Source organism: Macaca nemestrina, chromosome 20 (assembly GCF_043159975.1).
Source record: "Macaca nemestrina isolate mMacNem1 chromosome 20, mMacNem.hap1, whole genome shotgun sequence".
Classification (NCBI taxonomy): domain Eukaryota; kingdom Metazoa; phylum Chordata; class Mammalia; order Primates; family Cercopithecidae; genus Macaca; species Macaca nemestrina.
In genome coordinates this window covers 47990366-48011889 of record NC_092144.1, presented here as the reverse complement: position 1 = coordinate 48011889, position 21524 = coordinate 47990366, and the positions used below count along the sequence as shown (strand labels likewise).

At 50.4% G+C, this 21524-nt stretch overlaps 1 protein-coding gene and 1 non-coding gene across 2 annotated transcripts; both read left to right on the top strand.

The window, feature by feature from the left end:
* The first annotated feature begins 1200 nt into the window (after positions 1-1200).
* Positions 1201-12277, top strand: LOC105495634 (galectin 4). The gene is made up of 10 exons (XM_071086625.1): positions 1201-1325; positions 1648-1736; positions 5361-5565; positions 7388-7522; positions 10078-10104; positions 10194-10232; positions 10423-10452; positions 11544-11632; positions 11794-11959; positions 12041-12277. The coding sequence occupies exons 1-10, from the start codon at positions 1281-1283 to the stop codon at positions 12185-12187; spliced, it is 972 nt and encodes a 323-aa protein (XP_070942726.1). The 5' UTR covers positions 1201-1280; the 3' UTR covers positions 12188-12277.
* A 2826-nt stretch (positions 12278-15103) lies between these two features.
* LOC139360561 (U6 spliceosomal RNA) lies at positions 15104-15211 on the top strand. The gene has a single exon (XR_011618040.1). It is a non-coding gene; the product is annotated as a U6 spliceosomal RNA (small nuclear RNA).
* The last annotated feature ends 6313 nt before the right edge of the window (positions 15212-21524 follow it).

Below are 21524 nucleotides of genomic sequence, written 5' to 3'. Positions count from 1 at the left end.
AAGCCTGTAATCCCAGCACTTTGGGAGGCCGAGACGGGCGGATCACGAGGTCAGGAGATCGAGACCATCCTGGCTAACACGGTGAAACCCCGTCTCTACTAAAAAATACAAAAAACTAGCCGGGCGAGGTGGCGGGCGCCTGTAGTCCCAGCTACTTGGGAGGCTGAGGCAGGAGAATGGCGTAAACCCGGGAGGCGGAGCTTGCAGTGAGCCGAGATCGCGCCACTGCACTCCAGCCTGGGTGACAGAGCCAGACTCCGTCTCAAAAAAAAAAAAAAAAAAAAAAAATTTTTGATAGCTATTCAATGCTTGTTTCCTCTGTTATATTTTTTTTTTTTTTTTTTTTTTCCGATACAGTGTCCCTCTGTCACCTAGGCTGGAGTGCAGTGGCATGATCTCGGCTCACTGCAATCTCCACCATCAGGTTCAAGCGATTCTCCTGCCTCAGCCTCCAAATAGCTGGGATCATAGGCGCCCGCCACCATGCCTGGCTAATTTTTGTATTTTTAGTAGAGACTGGAATTTCACCAGGCTGGTCTCCTGACATCAGATGATCCACCCACCTCAGCCAACCAAAGTGCTGGGATTACAGGCATGAGCCACTGCACCCAGCTGATACTACTACTATCCCCATTTTACAGATAAGCATATGGGCAAATTGAGGGTAAGGCACTGACCCAGGATCAGACAGCTGAGAAGTGGCAAAGGCAGGATTTGAACCCAGAACCTCTGGCTCCACACACTAGTAATCTAAACCACTCTCACTACACTACAACGTACGTGGTAAAGCCGTGTGGTGGGCACGTAATCAATGTAGGTCCCTTCACAGTTGCTGGGAGAGGCAGGAATTTGCAGTTCCTCTGAGTTCTCCTCCTCCGCTGCCCACCTGTCCTGGGTCATTCCTGCAGCCCTGCCCTGCCCTGCCTGTTCTCACCCTCCCTCTGCCAACAGAATTCTGGGCAGGGTTTTATGGGCTCTGATAAGGCCCTGGCAGGGCCGAAGTTCATCAGCACTTCCTCTTTGCAGGGGGCATAGGGGAGGGGACCCAGGTGATTTGGGTCCTGGCTGGTCACCAGGTAAGCTGGCAAGGGAAGGGAGACTAGGGTGCGCTCTAGGAGAAGCCGACAGCCTGACAGTCCCAGAAGACGAGCCCTATGGATCCTCCCCTGCCAGCCACGCCCTTACCCTGGGTATAAGAGCCACCACCGCCTGCCATCCGCCACCATCTCCCACTTCTGCAGCTCTTCTCACAGGACCAGCCACTAGCGCAACTTTGAGCAATGGCCTATGTCCCCGCACCGGGCTACCAGCCCACCTACAACCCGGTGAGACGCCGACTCAGGCCCCACCCTGCCCGCAGCTCCGTCCATAAGCCCTCACACCAATTTTCCCTACCCTGATCCTGGGGGGCCCCATCTAACTCTGTGGTTTAATTTATCCAAAGCTGACCCAGACCCTCAATTTACGCCCACCCTGCCCTCAGGCTGTCTGTGTCCACGTCTAACTGTCGGCCCTCGTCATCTTCAACCTGGTCCTCACCCGTGGTTTCCTCTCCCCTGCTTAAGGGACTGGGGGGCTTTTCCGGGAGGGGTAAAGGCTGCAACAGGCAGATGGCTTGTGAGTCCCCTCACCAGGCCTCTTCTCCAGACACTGCCTTACTACAAGCCCATCCCGGGCGGGCTCAGCGTGGGAATGTCTGTTTACATCCAAGGAGTAGCCAACGAGCACATGAGGAGGTAAGACCCTCCCCAAGCCAGGCCGGGCTGGCAGGGGACTTCCCACAGAGTGCTCTGGGCCTGGCTGTTGGGGGCTTTCTGCCCTTACCCCACCCTGGTGAGGAAGGGACTCTTTTGCTGCCCCACCCAATAGCCAGAGACGAGCCTGGGGCAGATCAGGAGGGGGTATGTGGGGGCCAGAAGGTTCAGGGAGGGCTCACCTTGAGAGGCAGCCCCTGAGTTGGACATTAGACTGAAGCCGATGGGTGCAATAGCAGGAATTGCGATCACAGGCCCAGGCCTGGGTGCCCGAGTTAAAATCCCAGCTCTGCCACTCCCCAGCTCTATGTTGGTGAAAGGGTGAAACTGACTATAACTCTCTGTACTTCACTTTCTTTTCTTTTTTTTCTTTTCTTTTTTTTTTTTTTTTTTTTTTGAGATGGAGTTTTGCTCTTGTCGCCCAGGCTGGAGTGCAATGGCATGATCTCGGCTCACTACAACCTCTGTCTCCCAGGTTCAAGCGATTCTTCTGCCTCAGTCTCTCGAGTAGCTGGGATTACAGGCCCGTGCCAGCATACTGGCTAATGTTTGTATTTTTAGGAGAGACAGGGTTTCACCATGTTGGCCAGGGGGGTCCCCTAGTCTCAAACTCCTGACTTCAAGTGATCCGCCCATCTCAGCCTCCCAAAGTGCTGGGATTACAGGCGTGAGCCACTGTGCCTGGCCCAGTCTTAGCTTTTTATAAAGGGCCTTAACACGGTGACAATAATTGGCCTCATATGACTTTTTTTTTCCCTTAGAGATAGGGTCTTGCTGTGTTGCCCAGGCTGCAGTGCAGTAGCACAATATAGCTCACTTCGGCCTCCAACTCCTGGGCTCAAGGGATCCTCCCACCTCATCTTCCCAAGCAGATGGGACTATAGATATGCGCCACCACGCCCAGCTAATTTAATATTTAACTTTTTTGTTTTTGAGACGGAGTTTCGTTCTTGTTGCCCAGGCTGGAGTGCAATGGCGCGATCTCTGCTCAATGCAACCTCCACCTGCCAGTTTCAAGTGATTCTCCTGCCTCAGCCTCCCCGGTAGCTGGGATTACAGGCATGCGCCACCACGCCCAGCTAATTTTGTATTTTTCAGTAGAGATGGGGCTTCTCCATGTTGGTCAGGCTGGTCACGAACTCCTGACCTCAGGTGATTCGCCTGCCTCGGCCTCCCAGTGCTGGGATTATAGGCGTGAGCCACCGCGCCCAGCTTTAATTTTTATTTATTATTATTATTTGTTTTGTAGAGACAAAGTCTTGTTATGTTGCCCAGGCTGGTCTTGAACTCCTGGGCTCAAGCGATCCTCTAGCCTCGGCCTCCTAAAGTGCTGGGAGGATCAGGCACTGGTGTGAGCCACTCTACCCAGCCTGTTGTTTATTTATTGATTGTTTACTTCTTCAGTGAGTGCCCACTCTGTGTCCTGACACTAGGGATGGAGGAGTGAACAGGACAGAGACCCCTGCCCTCATGGAGCTGACGTCCTAGTAGGGAAAACATAAAAAAGAAGTCCAGGCCAGGCGCTGTGGCTCACGCCTGTAATCCCAGCACTTTGGGTGGCTAAGCCAGGACGTCAGGAGTTGGATACTAGCCTGGCCAAAACGGCAAGATCTCATCTCTACTAAAAATACAAAATTAGCCAGGCCTGGTAACAGGTGCCTATAATCCCAGCTACTTGGGAGCCTGATGTGGGAGAATCACTTGAGCCCTGAAGGCAGAGGTTGCAGTGAGCTGAGATCACTTCACTGCACTCCAGCCTGGGTGACAAAGATAGACTGTCTCAAAAAAACTAAAAAGGCGGCCAGAGAAGGTCTGCCTGGGAAGGAAACATTTCAGCAAAGAACAGAAGGAGAGAGGGATCCCCGGGGACAGCTGAGGGAAGGGCCGTCCAGGCAGAGGGAAGAGCCAGGGCAAAGGCCCTGAGACAGGTGTGTGCCTGCCCTGGAGAGCAATTTCAAGGATGCTGGTGTGCCCAGGGGTGCAGAATGTGATGTGGCATGGGTGTTCACAGGGGCCCTCTGGCTGCATCAGGGAAATGATCTTCAGGGCCAGGAGCAGAGCAGGGAGACCCAAATGCATAGGACAGAGCCTGGCCCGTGGCAGACTCGTAGCAGTCATAACTGGAAGTTGGAAAGAGGCTGGAGGAGGTGGTCTAAGAAGGCAAGGTGGGCTGGGTACAGCAACTCACACCTGTAATCCCAGCACTTTGGGAGGCCGAGGTGGTAGGATTGCTTGAGCCCAGGAGTTTGAGACCAGCCTGGGCAACATAGTGAGACCCCGTCTCAAAAAAAAAAAAAAAAAAGCCAGGCATAGTGGCATGAGCCTGTAGTCCCAGTTACTAGGGAGGTTGATGCAGGAAAATCAGTTGACCCAGGAGGTTGAGGCTGCAGTGAGCTGCCATCGTGGCCACTGCACTCCAGCCTGGAGGACAGGGCGAGACCGTGAGACCCTGTCTCAAAAAAAGAAAACAGGTCGGGCGCGGTGGCTCAAGCCTGTAATCCCAGCACTTTGGGAGGCCGAGATGGGCGGATCACGAGGTCAGGAGATCGAGACCATCCTGGCGAACACGGTGAAACCCCGTCTCTACTAAAAAAAAAAATACAAAAAACTAGCCGGGCGAGGTGGTGGGCGCCTGTAGTCCCAGCTACACAGGAGGCTGAGGCAGGAGAATGGCGTAAACCCGGGAGGCGGAGCTTGCAGTGAGCTGAGATCCGGCCACTGCACTCCAGCCTGGGCGACAGAGCGAGACTCCGTCTAAAAAAAAAAAAAAAAAAAAGAAAACAAAGGTCAGGTACGGTGGCTCACACTTGTAATCCCGGCACTTTGGGAAGCCGAGGCAGGTGGATCACCTGAGGTCAGGAGTTCGAGACCTGCCTGGCCAACATGGTGAAACCCCATCTCTACTAAACATACAAAAATTAGCTGGATGTGGTGGTGCACACCTACAATCCCAGCTACTTGGGAGGCTGAGGCAGGAGAATCACTGGAATCCGGGAGGTGGAGGTTGCAGTGAGCTGAGATTGTGACACTCCAACCCTGGCCTGGGCAACAGAGCAAGACTCCATCTCAAAAAAAAAAAAAAAAAGCCGGGCACGGTGGCTCACGCCTGTAATCCCAGCACTTTGGGAGGCCGAGGCGGGCGGATCACAAGGTCAGGAGATCAAGACCATGGTGAAACCCCGTCTCTACTAAAAATAGAAAAAAATTAGCCAGGCGCAGTGGCGGGCGCCTGTAGTCCCAGCTACTCGGGAGGCTGAGGCAGGAGAATGGCGTGAACTCGGGAGGCGGAGCTTGCAGTGAGCCGAGATTGCGCCACTGCACTCCAGCCTGGGCGACAGAGCGAGACTCCGTCTCCAAAAAAAAAAAAAAAAAAAAAAAGAAGGAAAGGCTGTGAGCGAAGGTGTGGTGGTGGTGGGAATCTGCCCCCCTCAGAATTCACGCCCCCTCCACACCATAGCCCACAGTGCCAAGGTCGCCCCTCAGAGCAGGTGCTGAGGTCCGGACCAGGGAGCCCTGGGACAGGGCGGCGGGGAGAGGGCTTCCTAGAAGGGGCCCCCAGGCACAGGGAGGTGGCACCAGGGGAACGAGCCCTTCATGTCCCGCCAGATTCTTCGTGAACTTTGCGGTGGGACAGGACCCGGGCGCAGACATCGCCTTCCACTTCAATCCGCGGTTTGACGGCTGGGACAAGGTGGTCTTCAACACCCTGCAGGGCGGGAAGTGGGGCAGCGAAGAGAGGAAGAGAAGCATGCCCTTCAAAAAGGGCGCCGCCTTCGAGCTGGTCTTCCTAGTCCTGGCTGAGCACTACAAGGTTTGCGTGCTTTCTCTCTTGTTTCCTGAGCTGGAGGGCAGTGGCGCCATCTCGGCTCCTTCCTCCCTTCCCTCCTTCCTTCGTTTTCTTTCTTTTTTTTTTTTTTTTTTTTTTTTGAGATAGAGTCTCACCCTGTTGCCCAGGCTGGAGTGCAGTGGCACCATCTCAGCTCACTGCAACCTCCACCTCCTGGGTTCAAGAGATTCTCCTGCCTCAGCCTCCCGAGTAGCTGGGACTACAGGCGCGTGCCACCATGCTCAACTAATTTTTGTATTTTTAGTAGAGACAGGGTTTCATCATGTTGCCCAGGCTGGCCTCGAACTCCTGACCTCAGGTGGTCTGCCCGCCTTGGCCTCCCAAAGTGCTGGAATTACAGGCATGAGCTACCATGCCCAGCCTCTTCCTTCTTTTTCCTCTTTTTCCTTCCTGTTTCTCCGTTCTCTCCTCTTTCCTTCCCTCCTTCCTTCCCCCCTTCCCTCCTCTCTTCTTCCTTCTCTCTCCCTCCCTCCTTCCTTTCTTTCCTTGTTCCATCCCCACTTTTTATGTCAACTTCTTTCTTTTCTTTTCCTTCTTTCCTGCCTCTTTTTTTTTTTTTTTTGAGACGGAGTCTTGCTCTGTCGCCCAGGCTGGAGTGCAGTGGCCAGATCTCAGCTCACTGCAAGCTCCGCCTCCCGGGTTCCCGCCATTCTCCTGCCTCAGCCTCCCGAGTAGCTGGGACCACAGGCGCCGCCACCTCGCCCGGCTAATTTTTTGTGTTTTTAGTAGAGACGGGGTTTCGCCGTGTTAGCCAGGATGGTCTTGATCTCCTGACCTTGTGATCCGCCCGTCTCGGCCTCCCAAAGTGCTGGGATTACAGGCTTGAGCCACCGCGCCCGGCCCTTTCCTGCCTATTTTTAAAAATCCTCTTTTAACTCTTTCCCTTAGTCCCTTTACCCTACTGCTGAGAGCCTTGTAATACATTTCATGTGTATTTCCTCCTACCAGTTTGTGTTTTTTGCAAACCATGTACTTTTTTTTTTCTCTTGAGACTGGGTCTCGCTCTGTTGCCCAGGCTGGAGTGCAGTGATGCAAACAGCTCACTATACCCTCAACCTCCCCAGGCTCTGGTGACTCTCCTGCATCAGCCTCCGGAGTAGCTGGGACTCCAGGTGCACACCACCATGCCTGGCTAATTTTTGTATGTTTTTATAAAGACAGGGTCTTGCTATGTTGTAAAGACAGGGTCTTGCTATGTTGCTCAAGCTGGTCTCAAACTCTTGATCTCAAATGATCCCCCCCACCTTGGCCTCCTAAACTGCTGAGATTACAGGCATGAGCCTCCGCGCCTGGCCAGTGAGCTGACTTTTGACCCTAGCTTGGCCTCTGAGCTGTGGACTCCAAGGTTCCTGATGCTGAGGCTGTCCCAGCTCATCCCCAAGACTTTTGACTCCCAATGAAAAAGATCCCTGTTCCCTGCTTTTTTTTTTTTTTTTAGACAGAGTCTTGCTCTGTCGCCCAGGCTGGAGTACAGCAGCGTGATCTTGGCTCACTGCAACCTCCACCTCCCGGGTTCAGGCGATTCTCCTGCCTCAGCCTCCCGAGTAGCTGGGATTGCAGGCGCATGCCACCACGCCTGGCTAATTTTTGTATTTTTAGTAGAGGCGGGGTTTCACTATGTTGGCCAGGCTAGTCTCGAACTCCTGATCTCAAATAATCCGCCCACCTCAGCCTCCCAAAGTGCTGGGATTAGAGGTATGAGCCATGGCACCATGCCCCTGCTTCCTGTTTCTACCTTCCCAGGATCATGGGTGCTGACTCCTGACCTCCCATCTCTGCCCTCCAGGTGGTGGTAAATGGAAATTCCTTCTATGAGTATGGGCACCGGCTTCCCCTGCAGATGGTCACCCACCTGCAAGTGGATGGGGATCTGCAACTTCAATCAATCAACTTCATCGGAGGCCAGCTCCCCCCGCCCCAGGTGTGAGGGGTCCCATCCCTTCTTGTGTCCTTCCTTTCTAAATTCAGTTCCACATTCATTTTTCTTTCTTTCTTTTTTTTTTTTTTTTTTTTTTTTTGAGACTGAGTCTCACTCTGTCGCCCAGGCTGGAGTGCAGCGGTGCAATCTTGGCTCACTGCAAGCTCCACCTCCCGGATTCACGCCATTCTCTTGCCTCAGCCTCCCGAGTAGCTGGGACTACAGGTGCCCGCCACCACACCCGGCTAATTTTTTTATATTTTAGTAGAGACAGGGTTTCACCGTGTTAGCCAGGATGGTCTCGATCTCCTGACCTTGTGATCTGCCCGCCTCAACCTCCCAAAGTGCTGGGATTACAGGCGTGAGCCACCGGGCCTGGCCTATTTTTTCTTTTTGAGATGAAGTCTTGCTCTGTCGCCCAGGCTGGAGTACAGTGGCGTGATTCTGGCTCACTGCACTCTCCGCCTCCCAGGTTTAAGCATTTCTCCTGCCTCAGCCTCCCAAGTAACTGGGATTATGGGCACCCACCATCACATCCAGCTAATTTTTGTATTTTTAGTAGAGATGGGGTTTCACCATGTTGGCCAGGCTGGTCTTGAACTCCTGGCCTCAAGTGATCCACTGGCTACCGTCTCCCAGAGTGCTGGGATTACTCCCAGAGTGCTGAGCCATGGTGCCCAGCCAGGTTCCACATTCATTTATTTCCCAAGCATCTCCCTCTGCTGAGTGATGCCAAGAGCCCAGTGATGATCAAGGGAGCCCACTGGGAAGACAGACCCATCACTGCAAGGGATCAGGGCCAGGAAGGGGAGGCCCAGGCTGAAGGGTTGCAGTTGGGTTGGGTCCCAGGCAGAGGGATCAGGGCCAGGATAGGGGGTGGGTGGGGGCAGGCAGAGGGGTCAGGCCCTGGGCTAGGCAGGGCTGGAGACGGGAATGACTGAGATATCTCTGGGCCCTGACCTCACCGGGCTCACAGACATGGCATCAGAAATGGTCAGGGCTGTGGTAGGGAAGGCACAGGCAGAGGCGTCGGGGCTGGGATGTGGAGTATGCAGGAGGTTTTGGGAGCGTGAAGGAAGGGCTTGACTAGCCATGGGTCAGGAAGGCAGAGCTTCCTGGTGTAGGAGGAAGTGTGTAAGGTGAGTCAGGAAGTGAGGATAAGGAAGGGAAAAGAATACACGATAGTGAATGAATTCCCAAGAGGTGGCTTAACACCATCATTAAAAATAAATAACAAGCAATTAAAATGAGTTTCTCAATTTAATTTAATTTATTATTATTATTGAGGCAGGGTCTGGCCCTGTCACCCAGGCTGGAGTGTGGTGGTGCAATCACAGCTCACTGCATTCTTGACTTCCTGGGTTCAAGTGATCCTCCCACCTCAGCCTCCTGAGTAGCTGGGACTACAGGCACACGCCGCCATCCCCAGCTAATCTTTAAATTTTTTGTAAAGACAGAGGGGAGGAATCTCCTGATGTTGTCCAGGTTGGTCTCTAACTCCTGGCCTCAGGTGATCCACCCACCTTAGCCTCCCAAAGTCCTGTGATTACAGGCGTGAGACACAGTGCCTGGCATATAAAGCTACTTTTTTTTTTTTTTTTTGAGATGGAGTCTTGCTCTGTGGCCCAGGTTGGAGTGCAGTGGCGCAATCTCAGCTCACTGTACCCTCCGCCTCCCAGGTTTAAGCAATTCTCCTTCCTCAGCTTCCCAAGTAGCTGAGATTATAGACACCTGCCACCACACCCGGCTATATAAAGCTACTTTTAAAGGGTTTTTGGGATAGCTGGCTGAGAATAGAAGTCAAGACAGAAAGGAGTTGATTACAAGGAGGAGAAAAGACGAGGAAACAGAGAGAAAGGGAGAGACAGAGAGTAAAAGTTAAAGGTGTTAGACTTGGGAAGCTGAGGCGAGCGGATCGCCTGAGGTCGGGAGTTTGAGACCAGCCTGACCTACATGGAGAAACCTTGTCTCTACTAAAAATACAAAATTAGCTGGGCGTGGTGGCGCATGCTTGTAATCCCAGCTACTTGGGAGGCTAAGGAAGGAGAATCGCTTGAACCCGGAAGGCAGAGGTTGAGGTGAGCCGAGATTGTGCCACTGCACTGCAGCCTGGGCAACGAGAGCAAAATTCCATCTCAAATAAATAAATAAATAAAATAAAATAAATAAAGGTGTTAGGCAGAAGGAAGCCCCTGCGCTGAGGTGTGGCCAAGACAGAGAGAGAGAGACAGAAACACAGAGACAGAGTCGGAATATGAGATCAAGGTCAGCAAGTGAGGGCCCCGGGACGGCAGGAGAACAGCATGGGGAAGGGTACAGAGAACGGAATGGACCAGGCATTGCCCTACAACTTTGGGGTGACTCACTGGGCATCAGCAATCCCTCAACATGGGGTGCCCCTCTCCATGAATCTGTGATTGGGGTGCCACCCTTTGATGCCAGAGTTCCCTGGCACAGTGGTGGTGGTGGTGGGCAACCCCAGGGCAGGCACCCTCGACATCTTTCAGTCCCAAATGTGGGGACCCTCTCATAACCGCTTTCTCTTTCTGTGCCCACAGGGACCCCCAATGATGCCACCTTACCCTGTAAGTACTTGCTGACGGGTGAGGGTCTTCCCCCTTAGTGGGGGTCCCTCAGCCCCTCTCACCCTTCCCGCCTTCTGTCCATCGTTCAGGGTCCCGGACATTGCCATCAACAGCTGAACAGCCTGCCCGTGAGTGGGAGGGCTGAGATGCCCCCGGGTGGGGAGTGGGAACGGTGAGAATTGGGGTGGGGGAAGCTAAGAGGGGTTGCAGCCCCAGGTGTACTAACCCAGCACCTAGAGAAACGCCGGAGTCTAATGGGTGTGTCGTAGATATCTGTTGACTCTTGGAGAATAATATCGCTTCTTCCTCACTTCACAGACCATGGAAGGACCCCCAACCTTCAACCCGGTATGGCTTAGGGGAAACAGAGATGGATGGTCGGTGGCGGGGGGGGGCACGGATCCCCGGGGAACCTGAGACAGCCAGAAAGAGAGTGGGCGGAGGGTGTTTGGGGTGGGAGGTGGGGAGAGGGTAGGTGGAGTTGGTGGTCAGGTTTAGGGAGCGGAAGGGGTTGGGGACGGTTTCCAGGAGGAGTAGGGCCTCTCAGAAAATTTGTTCTTGGGCCAGGAATGGTGGCTCACGCCTGTAATCCCAGCACTTTGGGAGGCCGAGGCGGGCGGTTCACGAGGTCAGGAGAGCGAGACCATCCTGGCCAACATAGTGAAACTCCGTCTCTACTAAAAATACAAAAATTAGCTGGACGTGGTGGCGGGCGCCTGTAATTCCAGCTACTCAGGAGGCTGAGGCAGGAGAATCACTTGAACCAGGAAATCAGAGGTGGCAGTGAGCCGGGATTGTGCCACAGCACTCCAGCCTGGTGACAGAGTGAGACTCTGTCTCAAAAAAAAAAAAAAAAAAAAAGGGAAGAAAATTTGTTCTTGGCCCGACATGATGGCTCATGCCTGTAATCCCAGCCCTTTGGGAGGCCAAGGCAGGTGGATCACTTGATGTCAGGAGGTCCAGACCAGCCTGGTCAACATGGTGAATCCCCATCTCTACTAAAATGACAAAAGTTAGCCAGGTGTGGTGGCACACGCCTGTAATCCCAGCTACTCGGGAGGCTGAGGCAGGAGAATTGCTTGAACCCGGGAGGCAGAGGTTGCAGTTAGCTGAGATTGTGCCACTGCAGCCTGGGCAACAGAGGGAGACTCTGCCTAAAAGAAAACAAAATTTGTTCCTGCAAGGCTGGGCGTGGTGGCTCATGCCTTTAATTCCAGCACTTCGGGAGGCTGAGATGGGAGGATTGCTTGAGCCCAGCAGTTCGAGGCTGCAGTGAGACTTGATAATGCCACTGCACTCCAGCCTGGGTGACAGAGTGAGACCCCATCTCTTATAAGAAAAAAAGAAAGGAAAGAAAAGAAAAGAAAAATAAAATTTCTTCCCACATCTGGCTCTGCTAAGCTGAGAGAGAATGGGACCCCCCCATTCTCTTCCTACAGCCTGTGCCATATTTCGGGAGGCTGCAAGGAGGGCTCACGGCTCGAAGAACCATCATCATCAAGGGCTATGTGCCCCCCACAGGCAAGAGGTATAACGTAGACTAGGTGGGAACCCCCAGCCCCCTCCTCCCTCCTCAGACCCAACAGTCTAGACCCTCTGTCCCTTCCTCCTTTAGGGACTCAGAGGTCCAGCCCACAGGCCCCTCCCCATTGGACTCCATCTGACTCCCTGCTCCCTCTCTGTCCCCAGCTTTGCCATCAACTTCAAGGTGGGCTCCACTGGGGACATAGCTTTGCACATTAATCCCCGCATGGGCGACGGTACCGTGGTCCGGAACAGCCTTCTGAAAGGCTCGTGGGGATCCGAGGAGAGGAAGATCACGCATAACCCATTTGGTCCCGGACAGTTCTTTGATGTGAGTCTGGGTTCTCTTTTCCCACTTCCTTCCAGGGCCTTGGTCCTGGCCCTGGCCTCACGCCCCCCACTCTCCCTGCAGCTGTCCATTCGCTGTGGCTTGGATCGCTTCAAGGTTTTCGCCAATGGCCAGCACCTCTTTGACTTCGCCCATCGCTTCTTGGCCTTTCAGAGGGTAGACACGGTGGAAATCCAGGGTGATGTTACCTTGTCCTATGTCCAGATCTAATCTATTCCTGGGGCCATAACTCATGGGAAAATAGAATGATCCCCTAGGACTCCTTTCTAAGCCCCTAATAAAATGTCTGAGGGTGTCTCATGAGTGTGTGTCTCCATCTGCTCCCCCACTACTCTTCCCTTCCTTCATTCAGTCATGCACTTCATCTATCCTTCATCCAGTCATCTGACCATCCATCCTCCCATCATCATAAACCTGATTATGCCCCAAGCACTGATTTAGGGCTCATTCATTTCTCACAGCAACCCCAAGAGGTAGAAACAATTATTATCATCCCTCTGTAACAGATGAGGAAACAAAGGAAAATGAAACAAATTGCCCAAATTACACAGTGCATAAATGGCAGAAGGAGGATTTAAATCCAGCTGGTCTGGCTCCCAAGGATCTGCACACTTAACCACTATACAGCCTCTCGTTCCATACATCCATGCATCCATCTCTCCATTCATGTATCCCAACATCTATTAATCTTTCCATGTATCCAACCAAAAGTCCATCCAACCATCCATCAATCAAACATCCAACATCTAGACCTCATCAATCCATCCATTGATCAGATGGTTCAACCATCTTTCATCCAACCTTTTATCCACCTACCCATCCACCCATCCATTTACCTCTGCACTCATCATCTCATGGTCAATCTCTCCAAACATCCAATCAACCATATGTTCACCCACTCATCCAAACATCCAACCATTCTTTCATTCGACACTTTATCCATCACCCATGCATCTAACCATCCATCATCCTCTCCATCCATCCAAACATCTAACCATCTACCAGTCCATCTGTCTATTCATTCAGCCATCCTTACATCTAACTTTCGTCCATCGATTCATTTCTTCATCCCTCTATTTGTCCATGTAATTCTCTGCTTTCATCACACTCATCCATTTGTCCTCCATATGCCCATTCATCCCTCCATTCAGCCATTCATCACTTTTCCATCTCTTTCTATCCAATTATCCATTCATCTCTTCATTGTCTATTTTTTTACCCTTTTCCAACTCAAGCTGGAAAGTTATCCACTCATCTATCTTTTCATCTCTCCATCTATCCACCCAACCATGCATTCATCAAATCACTCTTCTGCTGATTTCATCATTCATTGATTTCTTGTTTTGTTTTTATTTTTGTTTATTTTTTGAGACAGAGTTTTGCTCTTGTCGCCCAGGCTGGAGTGCAATGGTGCGGTCTCAGGTCACTGCAACCTCCACCTCCCTGGTTCAAGCAATTCTCCTGCTTCAGCCTCTCAAGTAGCTGGAATTACAGGCACCTGCCACCACACCCGGCTAATTTTTGTATTTTTAGTAGAGACAAGGTTTTGCCATATTGGCCAGGCTGGTCTTGAACTCCTGACCTCAGGTGGTGCACCCGCCTTGGCCTCCCAAAGTGCTGGGATTACAGGCATGAGCCACTGTGCCTGGCCCATTCATTGATTTTTTTTTTTTTTTTTTTAGAAGGCGTCTCGCGCTGTTTCCTAGGCTGGAGGCAGTAGTGTGATAGCTCACTGCAACCTCTGTCTCCTGAGTTCAAGCGATTCTTCTGCCTCAGCCTCCTGAGTAGCTGGGGCTACAGGCGTGTGCCACCATGCCCAACTAATGTTTGTATTTTTAGTAGAAACAGGGTTTCACCATGTTGGCCAGGATGGTCTCAATCTCTTGACCTCGTGATCTGCCCACTTCGGCCTCCCAAAGTATTGGGATTACAGGCGTGAGCCACTGCATCCAGCTGATTTCTTTACATTTTCATTCATCCCTCTATTCTTTATTCACTCTTGTGTTTACTTATTCACCATTCACTGACTCACCCACTTTCAAATTAGCTGGGTTGGCTTTCTGCTGTAATGGGTTAGCAAGCTTCAGGACAAACCACAAAGTGATGAATTAAACCCTCTATATTATTAATTGGATAAAATGCTGTAAAACCGGTTATAAGCATGACTCAAACTAAGTTTAAATGTTCGCATGTCTAAAGCAACTTTCTGGAGTGATGGATATGTTCCATACCTTAGGTCACACAGCTCTGTGCATTTGTTAGAACTCCTTGGCTCATATATTTTGTTTTGTTTTATTACATTTAAATTTATTTATTTTATTAAATTCTCTTTTTATTTTTGTTTTTATTGAGACAGGATCTCACTCTATTGTCCAGGCTGGAGTGCAGTGGTGTGATCACAGTTCATTGCAGGCTCAACCTCTGGGACTCAAGTGATCCTCCCACCGCAGCCTCCCAGGGTGGGCACCACCATGCCCAGCTAATTAAAAATATATATATTTGTAAAGACGGGGGTCTCCTTATGTTGCTCAGGCTGGTCTCGAATCCCTGGGCTCAAGCAATGCTCCTGCCCTAGCCGCCCAAAGTGTCGGGATTACAGGTGTGAGCCGCTGTGCCCAGCCAACTGTACATTTTAGATTTGTGCATTTCACCAATATAAACAAAGAATCTTTCCACAACGCTTACCACAAAGAAAGAATCATAAACAAATATTGTACTCTACCTAATGATATACTTGCTGAAATGTTTAGGGGTGACAAATACTGATGTTTACAATTTACTTCAAATGGATAAGCAAATAAAATGATGGCTGGGTGCAATGGCATGAGCCTGTAATCCTAGCACTTTAAGGGACGAGGTGGGAAGACTGCTTGAGCCCAGGAGTTCAAGACCAGCCTGGGCAACATGGCAAGACCCTGTCTCTACAAAAAATTTAAAAAGTAAGCCAGATGTGGTAGCAAATATCTGTAGGCCCAGCTGCTAGGGAGGCTGAGGCAGGAGGTTGGCTGGTACCCAGGAGTTCAACACGCCGTGAACCATAATCACGCCACTGCACTGTAGCCTGGACAACAGAGCAAAACTCTGTTTCTTAAAAAATACAAAATATTAAAATAAGATAAAGAAATAGTGCTCGCTTCAGCAGCACATGTATTAAAAATTGGAATGATACAGAGAAGATTAGCATGGCCCCTGTGCAAGGATGACACGCAAATTCATGAAGCATTCCATATTTTTTGGCTGGGCATGGTGACCACGCCTGTAATCCCAACACTTTGGGAGGCTGAGGCAGGAGAATCATGAGGTCAGGAGTTGTTTTTTTTTTTTTTTTTTTTTTTTTTTGAGATGGAGTCTTGCTGTCTCCCATCAGCTCACTGCAAACTCCGCCTCCTGGGTTCATGCCTTTCTCCTGCCTCAGCCTCCCAAGTGGCTGGGACTACAGGCACCTGCCAACACGCCTGGCTAATTTTTTGTATTTTTAGTAGAGACAGGGTTTCACCGTGTTAGCCAGGATGGTCTCGATCTCCTGACCTCGTGATCCGCCCGCCTCGGCCTCCCAAAGTGCTGGGATTACAGGTGTGAGCCACCACGCCCGGCCCAAGGTCAGGAGTTTTTTACATCAGCCTGGCCAACACGGTGAAACCCAGTCTCTACCAAAAATACAAAAAATTAGCTGGGCATAGTGGCGGGCGCCTGTAACCCCAGCTACTTGGAAGACTGGGGCAGGAGAATCACTTGAACCCGGGAGGCAGAGGTTGCAGTGAGCCGAGATCGCGCCACTGCACTCCAGCCTGGGCCACAGAGCGAGACTCCATCTCAAAAAATAATAATAAAAAAATAAAAAATAAAAAACAGACTTCCAGATGACCCATGTGTCAAAGAAAAACTCAAAAGGGAATTTAGGAAAGATTTTGAGATAAAAATAAAAAATAAAAACACAGGATCTAAGGATATACAAGATCCAGCTAACCATAGTATTTAGAGGGAAATTTATAGCTTCATGTATTAGAAAGGAAGAAAGGCCAGGCACGGTGGCTTGAGCACTTTGGGAGGTCAAGGCGGGGAGGATTGCTTGAGGCTAGGATTTCAAGGCTGCAGTAAGCCATGATTGCGTTACTGTACTCCAGCTCTCCAGCCTGGGTGACAGAGCAAGTTCCTGTCACTAAAAAAAAAAAAAAAAAAAGAAAAAAAATGAAAAGAAAGTCCTCAAATGGGCTGGGCGCAGTGGCTCATGCCTATAATGCCTGCACTTTGAGACGCTGGGGCAGGCGGATTGCCTGAGGTCAGGAGTTCAAGACCAGCCTGACCAACATGGTGAAACACCATCTCTACTAAAAATACAAAAATTAGCCAGATGTGATCGCTGGTGCCTGTAGTCCCAACTACTAGGGAGGCTAGACAGGATCGTCTCTTGAACACAAGAGGTAGAGGTCCCAGTGAGTCGAGATTATACCACTGCACTCCAGCCTGGGCGATGGAGCAAGACTCTATCTCAAAAAACAAACGAACAACAACAACAAAAAAAAAACAAAAGGAAGGAACTCAAATAAATAAGTGAAAATCAATGAAATAGAAAATATAAAAACAATTGGGAAATAAATATAACAAATTTGCCCATCAACAAGTGACTGGATAAGCGAACCATGGTCATACAATGGATTATGTAGAAGGCCAAGGTTCTTCACCCCCTAAAGGTTTGTTGAAGAATTATTGACATGAGGTTGGTTAACAGAAGAAAAGGCATATACATATATCTATATTTCTATACTCTCATATATAACGTGTATATGAGAGTCTTTAGAATGATGACCCAGAGATACAGAGGAAATCGTCTACTTCTATGTTTAGTTTAATAAAGTTTTGGGTTTTTTTTGTTTGTTTGTTTGTTTTGTTTTGTTTTTTTTTGAGACGGAGTCTCGCTCTGTCGCCCAGGCTGGAGTGCAGTGGCCAGATCTCAGCTCACTGCAAGCTCCGCCTCCCGGGTTCGGGCCATTCTCCTGTCTCAGCCTCCTGAGTAGCTGGGACTACAGGCGCCCGCCACCTCGCCCGGCTAGTTTTTTGTATTTTTTAGTAGAGACAGGGTTTCACCGTGTTAGCCAGGATGGTCTCGATCTCCTGACCTAGTGATCCACCCGTCTCGGCCTCCCAAAGTGCTGGGATTACAGGCTTGAGCCACCGCGCCCGGCCAATAAAGTTTTGTTGTTGTTGTTGTTGTTTTGAGACGGAGTCTCACTCCATCATCCAGACCAGAGTGCAGTGGCGCCATCTTGGCTCACTGCAACCACTGTCTCGCTGGTTCAAGTGATTCTCCTGCCTCAGCCTCCCGAGTAGCTGGGATTATAGGCGCCCGCCACAATGCCCAGCTAATTTTTGTATTTTCAGTAGAGACGGGGTTTCACCATGTTGCCCAGGCTGGTCTTGAACTCCTGACCTCAAGTAATCCACCCGCCTTGGCCTCCCAAAGTGCTGGGATTACAGGCATGAGCCCCCACACCTGGCCTAGCTTAATAAAGTATGGACAGCCCTACAGAAATATGACTGGAGGGGCCGGGCACGGTTGCTCACGCCTGTAATCCCAGGACTTTGGGAGGCCGAGGCAGGTGGATCATGAGGTCAGGAGATCGAGACCATCCTGGCCAACACGGTAAAACCCTGTCTTTACTAAAAATACCAAAAACTTAGCCGGGCAGGGTGGCGGGTGCCTGTAGTCCCATCTACTCGGGAGGCTGAGGCAGGAAAATGGCGTGAACCCGGAAGGCGGAGCTTGCAGTGAGCTGAGATCGCACCACTGCACTCCAGCCTGGGCGACAGAGCAAGACTCTTTCTCAAAAAAAAAAAAAAAGAAAAAAGAAAGATGACTGATGAAAAAGGGTATGATCTAATGTGAGTACACTGAGTGGGGAGAACCAACAAGGCCTTTCTGTCTAGGTTTTTTTGTTTGTTTGTTTGCTTTTGTTTTTTTGTTTTTGGCTCTTTGAGTGTGTATTTTTTTGGTGGAGGTACGGGGCAGGATCCTCTCTGGAATGGGAGTTTTATGACTCACAGTCAAGTAAGGTAGGTCAGATTATTATTATTATTTTGAGACATGGTCTCCCTTTGTCCCCCAGGTTGGAGTGCAGTGGCGTGATCACTGCTCCCTGCAGCCTCAACATCCCCCACTCAACGATCCTCCCATTTCAGCCTCCTAAGTAGCTGGGACTATAGATGTGCACCACCACACCCAGCTAATTTTTTTATTTTTTTATTTTTTTTTTTTGAGACAGAGTTTCGCTCTTGTTGCCCAGGCTGGAGTGCAACGGCGAAATCTCAGCTCACTGCAACCTCTGCCTCCCGGGTTCAAGCCATTCTCCTGCCTCAGCTTCCTGAGTAGCTGGGATTATAGGCATATGCTACCACACCCGGCTAATTTCCTGGATAATTTTGTATTTTCAGTAGAGACAGGGTTTCACTATGTTGGTCAGGCTGGTCTCAAACTCCTGACCTCAGGTGATCCGGCCGCCTCGGCCTCCCAAAGTGCTGGGATTACAGGCGTGAGCCACCACGCTGGCCTATGGTCAGCTTTTATACAGATAGGGTGGAAGAAAAGTTAAAGTAATATTTTTAGGTTTTATGGCTGGCTTTGGGCAAAAGGGTTTTGGTTTTTATGACCTGCCTTTGGGGAAGAGAAATTCTAGTTTTCATAGCTAGCCTTGGGGACAATGGGACTGAGCGACAGGAGGGCAGGAAAAGGTCCAAGGAAAACTTTTGCTACTGAAGCTGCTGCTGAGGCCTTCATTTTGGAGTATTATTTTCATTTTCTTTTTTTTTTTTTTTTTTTTTAGACGGAGTCTCGCTGTGTCTCCCAGGCTGGAATGCAGTGGCGTGATCTCGGCTCACTGCAAGCTCCGCCTCCCGGGTTCACGCCATTCTCCCGCCTCAGCCTCCCAAGTAGCTGAGACTACAGGCGCCCGCCACCACGCCCGGCTAGTTTTTTGTATTTTTAGTAGAGACGGGGTTTCACCATGTTAGCCAGGATAGTCTCCATCTCCTGACCTCGTGATCCACCCGCCTCGGCCTCCCAAAGTGCTGGGATTACAGGCTTGAGCCACCGCGCCCGGCCTATTTTCATTTTCTTTTCTTTTTTTCCTTTCTTTTTTTTTTTTTTTTTTTTTTGAGACGGAGTCTTGCTCTGTCACCCAGGCTGGAGTGCAGTGGCCGGATCTCAGCTCACTGCAAGCTCCGCCTCCCGGGTTCACGCCATTCTCCGGCCTCAGCCTCCCGAGTAGCTGGGACTACAGGCACCCGCCACTTCGCCCGGCTAGTTTTTTGTATTTTTTAGTAGAGACGGGGTTTCACCGTATTAGCCAGGATGGTCTCGATCTCCTGACCTCATGATCCGCCCGTCTCGGCCTCCCAAAGTGCTGGGATTACAGGCTTGAGCCACCGCGCCCGGCCTCTTTTTTTTTTTTTTGAGATGGAGTCTTACTCTGACCCCCAGGCTGGAATGCAGTGGTGCGATCTCGGCTGACTGTAACCTCTGCCTCCTGGATTCAAGCGATTCTCCTGCCTCAGCTTCCCAAGTGGGGACTAAGGCATGCGCCACTAGGCCCAGCTAATTTTTTGTATTTTTAGTAGATATGGGATTTCGCCATGTTGGCTGAGCTGGTCTTGACCTCCTGACCTCAGGTAATCCACCTGCCTTAGCCTCCCAAATTACCGGAATTACAGGCATGAGTCACCGTGCCCAGCCACCTGGCCCTCTTATTTATTTATTTATTTATTTATTTATTTATTTATTTATTTATTTTCTTTCTTTCTTTCTTTCTTTAAGAGACAGGTGCCAGGTGCAGTGTATCACGCCTGTAATCCCAGCACTTTGGGAGGCTAAGGCAGGCAGATCATAAGGTCAGGAGACTGAGACCATCCTGGCCAACATGGTGAAACCCCGTCTCTACTAAAAATACAAAAAATTAGCCAGGCATGGTGGCACACGCCTGTAATCCCAGCTACTCAGGTGGCTGAGGCAGGAGAATCGCTTGAACCCGGGAGACGGAGGTAGTGAGCCAAGATCCCGCCACTGCACTCCAGCCTGGGCAACAGATCGAGACTCCGTCTCAAAAAAAAAAAAAAAAAAAAAAAAAAAAAAACATGTGGTCTCACCTTGATGCCCAGGCTGCTGCTCTGGAACACCTGTCTTCAAAGGCTCCCGCCTCGGCCTCCCAAAGTGCTGGGATTATAAACATGAGCTACTGTGCTCAGCCCATTTGGGGGTACTGTTTTCTGAGGCCCAGAAGTTGCAACTCAGACAAAAAGAAATGCAAACACACAAATAAACCTCAAAAACATTACACTAAGCAACAGTTGTCAGATGTTTATTTAGAAAAAAAAAAAAAAAACGAGGCCGGGCGCGGTGGCTCAAGTCTGTAATCCCAGCACTTTGGGAGGCTGAGACGGGCAGATCACGAGGTCAGGAGATCGAGACCATTCTGGCTAACACGTTGAAACCCTGTCTCTACTAAAAAAATACAAAAAACTAGTCGGGCGAGGTGGCGGACGCCTATAGTCCCAGCTACTCGGGAGGCTGAGGCAGGAGAATGGCGTAAACCCGCGAGGCGGAGCTTGCAGTGAGCTGAGATCCGGCCACTGCACTCCAGCCTGGGTGACAGAGCGAGACTCCGTCTCAAAAAAAAAAAAAAAAAAGAGTAATGCACTTTTATGCCAAGTTTTATAGCAGGAAAAACTAATTTATGAAGCTGGAGAGCAGATCAGTGGCTGCCACCCAGGTGACAAGGGTGTGGTTGGGACAGGTATGGAAATGTCCTGTACCTTGACCGGATGACCACACAACCGGATGTATTCACGGAACTGTAACCTAAAAAGGAGGAATTTTATTGTGTGTAAATTACACCTCAATTAAGTTGATATTGAAAAACAAAACAGGCCAAAACAGGTGCGGTGGCTCACGCCTGTAATCCCAGCACTTTGGGAGGCCCAGGCAGGTGGATCACCTGAGGTCAGGAGACGGAGACCATCCTGGCTAACATGGTGAAACCCCATCTCTACTAAAAATACAAAAAATTAGCTGAGTATGGTGGTGGGTGCCTGTAATCCCAGCTACTTCGGAGGCTGAGGCAGGAGAATCGCTTGAACCCAGGAGGCGGAGCTTGCAGTGAGCTGAGATTGCGCCACTGCACTCCAGCCTGGGCGACAGAGGGAGACTCTGTCTCAAAAGAAAAAAAAAAAAAAAAAGAAGGAAAGAAAGAAGCACACTAATATATTTATTTTACTTTTCTTTTTTTGAGAGGAAGTCTTGCTCTGTCACAAGCTTGTGCCACCACAGCAGGTATATATTTTATAATCAGAAAGGAGATGACAAAAAAGAAAAAATGGCCAGGCGTAGGGGCTCACACCTATAACCTCATAACTTTGGGAGGCTAAGGCAGGCAGATCATTTGAGGTCAGGAGTTCGAGACCAGCCTGGCCAACATGGTGAAACCCCATCTCTACTAAAAATACAAAAATTAGCTGGGCATGGTGGCACATGCCTGTAATCCTAGCTACTCAGGAGGCT

Bases quoted from the DNA above. Each gene is read 5' to 3' on its own strand.
- LOC105495634 (XM_071086625.1), top strand. From the start codon at position 1,281: ATGGCCTATGTCCCCGCACCGGGCTACCAGCCCACCTACAACCCG. The intron at 1,737-5,360 runs GTAAGACCCTCC...ATGTCCCGCCAG, and splicing joins GCCAACGAGCACATGAGGAG to ATTCTTCGTGAACTTTGCGG. The intron at 11,633-11,793 runs GTATAACGTAGA...CTCTGTCCCCAG, and splicing joins GTGCCCCCCACAGGCAAGAG to CTTTGCCATCAACTTCAAGG.